This window comes from Nicotiana attenuata, chromosome 2 (assembly GCF_001879085.1).
Source record: "Nicotiana attenuata strain UT chromosome 2, NIATTr2, whole genome shotgun sequence".
Lineage (NCBI taxonomy): Eukaryota > Viridiplantae > Streptophyta > Magnoliopsida > Solanales > Solanaceae > Nicotiana > Nicotiana attenuata.
The window spans coordinates 38,645,996-38,653,578 of NC_031990.1; the positions used below are offsets into that span (position 1 = coordinate 38,645,996).

Genomic DNA, 7,583 nt, shown 5'->3' on the forward strand with positions numbered 1-7,583 from the left:
GATGAATGAGTTTACGATACCCCCAGCTCCATGTAACCATCATTCATAGCTTCTCGCACCAGCCACAAGGTCTGGAAAAACCGTGTGAGAATGTCATTACGACTAACAAGCAAGAAAGGCAATGCACAAACTACCATAACGGACATGTTGGAGAGCAGAATTGAAACGATTAGAGGAATTCCTGAAACTGAAATTGATCGAGCATGTTTATAAGAACATTTACTCAACAAAATCTTAGTAAAAGATTTTCTTAAGCATAACAGGAATACGCTGATTTGTTCCCAAAAATAGAGACAGCACAAGAGGTAATCCAAAGCTAATAATAACACACTAGCAGAAATTCTGGAATACAAGTTCAGCAAAGAACAAACAGGAAATCATATTCAGCCCTGTTAAATTACAGAACTATGCACAATTCCTTAAAGATTACAATGTGCTCTGAGATAAGAACAGCTACAACAGACTTTCGTCTTTCATAGGAACTTGAGTTAGTTCATAGCAAAACTAAGTAGGCAAATATATAAATACAACTATATGTCAAACCTAAAGATAGCTCACTAGGTAATTTCAAGCATAGCGCAATTATCATACAGACATCATGATGCAGCAACACATCTTCCGATTGTTACATCATGGTACATCAACATCGCAGGAACATACATGCAAATTCCTGCAAAGTGAGAGGACATTAGGTCAACACAAAAAAATCAGACGTGCGACCTAACAATCAGGTAAAAAAAGACAATCGTACTATTTTATCAAAAGACAAATTAGGAACCAAAACCAAATGAGTGCTAAAGGGTGCTGGGAAAAACAAGGACATTGTACAGGTTTAGCACGGACCACACTGGGTCATGGTACATTGCACCAAGTTTTGAGAAAGTATCCGAACAGAATCTTATTAAGAAGATAGCTGATCTTGTGGAACTTCTCCTAGAGTAACCTTGATTATTTTGAATTTAGACCAGCAATAATGCATAGCTCCCGCATTGGATTAAAGTTTATTCTTTGTTGAAACTTTATCGAAATAATGCATGGTAACCAATGAGAGCAGAATAGTAAAATTTGTAGTGCAGGCACTTACAAGCACATACTTCCCTCGACAATACTAATCTTCACGGTGTTCCTTGCAACAAAACTCTCAATACTCATCTCTGGATAAGCATTCTACTGACAACTACATGCTTGAGTCCATTGGCCAAAACTAATCAGCCAACTAAAAGCTAAGAATCAATAATACTGCGCACAAATCCTTCAGTTTACATATGCTCATGATGTCACAACAAATACTTGCTACAGAGCAATATCAAGAAGCACATCTCTTGCGGCATAGAGGTCATTTACTCTAGTAAAGTTTGTTCCCACAACATTAGTCATCAATGGTGGCCCTGGCTGCAACTTTCCATCAGTGGAAGGCAGAAATGTTGTTTCTAGACCACGTGAATATACAGCTTCAGCAGGATTCTCTGCTCTAGTTGCATTTAGTTTATTCTCGGTCAAGGGGAATCCAAAGATCCTGCAACTGGTTTTACACATGGAAACTAAGTTTTGAGACGACTGAGTCCCAAGAGAAAGATATGAAATTCCTGTTTGCTTTTGCTCCTTTAAGATACTAAAAGAACTGATTCCTTGAGTGTCTCCCTTCCTACTGATGTCCTCGGCATGTGAGCCAGATGCGAGATGCCTACTACAGCTCTCAGACATATCCAAAGCCTGGGTAGCAGTCTCAAGCTTCCCATGTTTATGATTGAACATAGCCTGGAACTTTGACGCTGGAGACCTGGGATGCTGAAAGCTGAGCACAGAAGGTGGTGATGATGCCGGGACAAGAGTACTTGGATTGCAATGACTGCGATTACCCTGATTTGGAGCAGACCACCTGTTTACGTGGCTTGGAACCTGAATACCGACGATAATACCAGTTCTACTTTTTTCCTGCATTAGGCTACCAGCATGACCTCTCCCATAAGGAGGGGTTGAAAAAGTTTCTTGACCTTGCAAGACCTTATTGAATCGAGAAGGATCACTAAAGCCAATGCTTTCAGGGGACTTGTCACTGTCACCAAGCAGGGTTCTGATGCTGTTTCCCATTCTAGATGTCCCAGAACTAGGAAAACCAGGAAAGCATCTTATCCCCCCTGTACGAGGACTGTGAGCATCAAAACCGCCATAAGGAGAATTAATCCCCAAAATTTCTTGACCTTGCAAGACCTTCTGGAACCTAGAAGATTCCCCAAAGTCTGATACTGCAATCCCATCTGTAAGACGTGAAGGTAAAGACTACTTACTACCAATGGAGAAGCATCATGCTACTAGATAAAGTGGGAATGAGATGTGCGTGTGTGACTCCATATACATATATGTTGTGTTTGGACATGCGTGAGAGGGAGGGAGAGAGAGAGGGGGGGGAGGGGGGGGGGAGGGGGAGTGAGGGGGCAAAGGGAAACCTCTAGGAATTGGAAAATCGGCCTTTGTAATTGGAAAGCCAACCCTGGTTCTCTTCGCAGATGGCATCACCAAGCTGCTGGATACAGGAGCTGAACCAGATGGCTCAATTTCCCACGGTGAAACCCTATTATGCCGAGAAACATCAAGATCATCCCACCTGACCTGAGATAGCCATTGTAACACATTTAGTCAGCAGCAAAACAATATTCCAAGGGACATGAGAAAGAGAACTGTGCACATGTCCACTGATTCAACAATTTGTTTGGTCAAAAACAGATGGAGGTACATTAGCTAACTTAAGAAGGAAGAAGAAAGCTAGAACAGACACATTAGATTCCCAGGGAAAAAATATACACATGAGGGACCTCCATAAATTGAAGTGCTAACTTTCAAAAACTGAATTTAAGAAAAATATCAAGTAAATGTTCAGTGTTGAGATACTCCCAGTTCGAACTTTCTATAGTTGTAATTATATTACCAAAAGAATCGAGAAACTCTCAAAACATATTACATCTTGCGGTTTACTGTTTGCCCGAATATGTAATAATTTTTTTTTGTTAGTCATAATAAGGTTTCATGATTTATTCATAATCATTCCACCAAACACTTCAAACGGTAAGGAAATTATTAAGTTGCAGAAATTGCTAACACTAGTGAATATATTAACTTATAAATTCTTAACTCTAGTGTCCAGACAATCACAACAAATTCTAGAGTTATAAACATATCGTCCCTTCATTTATTATTTTCATTAATTTTGATAAATCTAAGTATTCACTGATCATATACCAAGATGGTGTCAACCGTTCATTTAATCTTTAGGCATAAAGAGAAAAATTATTGTGCTAACACGACAAATGACTAGGGTTGAGCAATTCACATACTGTTTACGTACTTTTAACACTGCCGTGCTGTGTTATTAATGATGTAATCTCGATTCACCTCAAAAATACAAAAATACAACCAAAAAAAAAATACTAGAGTCAAACAGCAAAAAAAGAAAAAAAGAAAAAAAGATAAGCATGTCATCAAAGGAAAGAATGGACTGCATAGGCAACCTCTTGGGATATTATCGTTCCTATACAACTCAATGTTCCTGACCCAGGGAGCCTAGAATACAAAAAATTTCCTTACAAGGAACCATATATGCTGAATATTCTTGTTTCCATTTAAAGCTTTATAGATATGTGATTAAGCAGAAACATGTAACACATGCAAGGGTGCATATTTAGTTAAAACCAAGGAACGGTGTGCAAAATGCAGTATCGGCCCCCATCCCTAGGACCATTTAACCTGAGTGGGAAAAAGATTTCCTCCTATATTTTCGATTAATAAACCATATGTTAAGTGGAGTATATAGGTTAAGCTTTATGCTATCAGAAAACAAGGAGTGCAGGACATGTAGCATACCAATAGGCACCTCCATTTAGAACCAGGCCAGCGAACTGGATCTACATCGCTGACTCCTACAACAAGTCCAGTGAACCTGATACATGCTCGTCAGATACTGAAATAACAAGTTTTGTCCAATGAAAGTGTAAACAAACTCCTTTTGATCCAAGTCAAAAGCGCAAAAAGAAGAATAAAAGTATCGACTAACCTTTGTTCAGCTGCATCTTCTGTTTCGACACGCATCTTAAATCTCATTCCAGCTGAAAAGGGATGTGCAAGAGTCTTTGAGAATTTGTGGTAAGGTAAAACGAAGCCTGATGAGCCACCCCTGAAATATACAGATACACAGGTAACAACAACAACATCCCAGTGTATTCCCACAAGTACTAAGGAAAAATGGCAGAGACGGGCAAGTAGATTCTAGGATAGAAAATTAATATTTATGAAGTGTAAACTCAAAGTCTACTTTATTCGGCAACATACTTTATTCGGAAATCAAAACAATTTACTACTTACGCGGAATGCTACGTTGCCGTCATAGGACTTAAAATTAAGTTAATAACTAGCTCGGTCTATTTTTATAAGTATAAACAGCTCAATCTTTAATGTTGTGTTAACAGAAATCTTTTGTACATTGGCCAGCTAGGCCACTGCCACTATTACCGAAGTTGTAAACAAGCAGAATCAAGTGTACTCAAATGGCAGTAAATGAGCTCCCACAGCTAAGACAGCACTTTCATCATATAAAAGTATCATGTCCGTATTGTTACACTTTACTATTCCACTCAAATCATTTGTCTCCAGACGAAAACCTGGATTTGCATTGCTTACAAACTGCACTCTAGCTAACTAAATAAAGAAAATTTCCATGGTATGGCAGAGAAAGTAAGCGGAAGATAATGGAAAAAATTGCATTTGAAAATCAAGCGTTTATTTTCAGTAAATACGTATATACAAGCAGCTGAAAGGAACAGGATATGAAGCCATCACATGCATACCTAAAATTAATAAAACTTCTAAAATAAGATAGTATTGGAATAACATTGCTAGGATTTTCTTTCAGATATTGAATACCTCGGGTTATAACAGATGCTGAAGGCATTTGTGCTAGATATGGCATTAACCACATCTACAATACCACTGACATTCAACAGTTGGCTATAGGCAGCTAGATAATTTGAACATGTTTTAGCTTGGGCAGCTCGTCTCACTCCTAGCCTAAGTTCTCCATCAGCAGTCCTGCAAAAATGATGGGAACGTGAGAAAGAAAACAACATAATGCAGAAATCCTTCCAGATTTAGCGGTTCGCACCTTAAGAAAAGCACAGCGTCACCAGAAACAAGCTTCTTCTTGTTTACAAACGCACTCCATCCTGTAGTGAGCAGATGCCTTCGTGGCTGACCTGCAATTTGAAGAAGCTCAATAAAGCCACCCAGAGCATTTTGTCAATCAATAAGAATCCAAAGAATAGCAGTCTGTTGTACCGCGATAGATATGCCGAAATTTCCACTCGATACCATGTAGATCTTTGGCTACCAGCTCCTGTGAGGGCCTCTGTTGTCTGTAATCCTGTAGTAATAATAATGTGCTCATGTAAGTCAGATAAACTCACACAAATACATCTAAACACTCTCATCTACTATTTTCAAATGAAGTTAGTTTAAAGAAAGCTTTACCAATGGAGGAAAGCAATCTTCTGCAGCCCGGCGAGGGACAGAAAAACCGCCATGAGTGCTGGTATCTGAAGCAGTGAGAGTCTTGCAGAACATGTGTGGTGTTGTTGATTTTCCAGCACCTTCTATTTCCTCCTCTTCAGTATCTGCATCAATGTCTCCATCCCTCCATTTCTGCTCAATCTGCTAATGAAATGAAATTGCTACAATGAACTCGATGGAAAAAAAATCAACAAAACTAGAGTTTCAGATTATTGTATTCATGTTTAATACTATCATATACAAGCATCTTCAATAAATCCTTACTTTATGAAGAAGAACTCTACCTAACTCTCAAGAAGATTGAAATATCCAAGTTAATGATAATATCAATTTCTGAAAAACCACATATTTACCTCCTCATTCTCTTCTTTTATTCTGGTTGAATAAAGCTCCAATTTTGGCTATCAAACAACAATGCTAAAAACAGAGCAAAATAACCCTGACGATGCCTATATTAACCAAGCTTTACCTAAAGGAACTAAATTCAAGCAGCTAGTATAACACATTCAAATCAGAAAACAATTGAAGAGCATTATACCTGATTGTCTGGAACCAGTGAGACTTGTGCATAGACCTCATCACTTGCCGCATCCGCCTGTAATTAATTGAACACACAAATGGGAATCAAGTGCCAGATAACTAACAAATATTCAAAACTTTATACAATTAACAGTATGAAGAGTAAATATACAAGCAAATATATAACAATACATTATAATATTTCAACAAATTGCAGTAAGAATAGGAAAAGTATACTAACTTGTAGCTTCACGTCTACGACGCGACAAAAAACGTGAGGAGGGAGGTTATAGGCTATGGGCGGGTACTCAGAGAGATGTTCCAAGTGACCTTGAGGTAGGTACACAACAGCACTTCCTTTCTTCGGCAGAGAAATCAACGGTCCAGCACACGCATGCCACAGCTCCAGACACACCGATGCCACCGCCGGCAGAGATGACGACGTCAAATCCGAACATCCAGACGCCGTCGACGATGACGCTGGTGACACCGGCGCCGTCGTTTCTTCTCCGACGTCATCGTTATCCACAGTATTTAGATCAATAAGTCCGCACATCATCTTCTAACCCTAAGATTAAACACACAGAAATTCGTGAAATTCCACACAGCTCCCAAACATATATATCACATAAACATGTGTGTGTGTGTGTATGTGTGTGTGCGTGTGGCATTTTAATGTGCGTGTAAATAAATGAATATATAAACAGAGTAATTAACACAGAGAGAGTACCTTTTGCTAGTTCAACTGCGCACTCACCGCATTGCATAAAGAAGATGACTCTGTCTTTCTCTTTCTATCTCTTTACTTTCTCTCTCTAAAAAGTGAAATGCTTTTCTCTACATATCAAATCACACTTTATGTGAGTGTCCTTACACAGCTTATTACAGTATATCGAAGTGTATATCTCCTAGATACAAATAAACAAGGCTACATAAATATATATAGATACAGAAAAAGTTGTACGTATAGATGAACCTGCAAATTGCAGCAGCGCTGCAACTGCTGGGTAGAGGGGAAATAACCAGGGAGAGGGGGTTGGGTGGGGGAACGGACGAACAGTAGAAGTCTATAATTAGATATGTCCATATGTATGTATATCCTCTAGATACAGTATGATTTGTACGTATACATTTGTTTGATAATTCAAGATACTGTATGTATATAATAATCATAGAGATAGTGATCACTCTGAGGGGTGGTGGGGTAAGGGGAATAGTACAAAAATGACGGGGGAATGTATAAAAGACTCCCTGTATTTTCGGGGGATGTCTATTGTGTCCCCTTCTTAATCAACAAATCTCTACCATGTCCCTTGACATTATTAAATTTTTGGTTACAATTATTTATTCTTTTCTTTTTTGGTTATAACAAAAGAAGCAATAATTTAGGTGCTTTTATATTAAAAGATTATTAAGATTCTTGTTGATTTTAAGGTACCTTAAGTCATTTGGATATTTTATTGTGTTACTCAAGACAAATAGAATAAGTTATTATCTAAGATTTAGAA

General features: G+C 38.4%; 1 protein-coding gene across 3 annotated transcripts; it reads right to left on the minus strand.

The window, feature by feature from the left end:
* LOC109207584 (auxin response factor 3-like) lies at window positions 307–7,149 on the minus strand. Of its 3 annotated transcripts, XM_019370531.1 has the most exons (13): window positions 7,052–7,132; window positions 6,806–6,912; window positions 6,317–6,643; window positions 6,095–6,151; window positions 5,518–5,700; window positions 5,326–5,410; window positions 5,153–5,243; window positions 4,915–5,079; window positions 4,049–4,168; window positions 3,859–3,934; window positions 2,448–2,610; window positions 1,085–2,258; window positions 307–670 (listed from the first exon to the last, which is right to left on the minus strand). In XM_019370531.1, exons 3-12 carry the CDS (start codon window positions 6,632–6,634, stop codon window positions 1,294–1,296), a joined length of 2,223 nt encoding a protein of 740 aa, XP_019226076.1. In that variant the 5' UTR covers window positions 6,635–6,643; window positions 6,806–6,912; window positions 7,052–7,132; the 3' UTR covers window positions 307–670; window positions 1,085–1,293. The 3 variants fall into 3 exon arrangements, with proteins under 3 accessions (XP_019226076.1, XP_019226082.1, XP_019226070.1); XM_019370537.1 differs by having other exon boundaries at window positions 5,518–5,697; window positions 6,806–7,149; XM_019370525.1 differs by having other exon boundaries at window positions 6,806–7,133.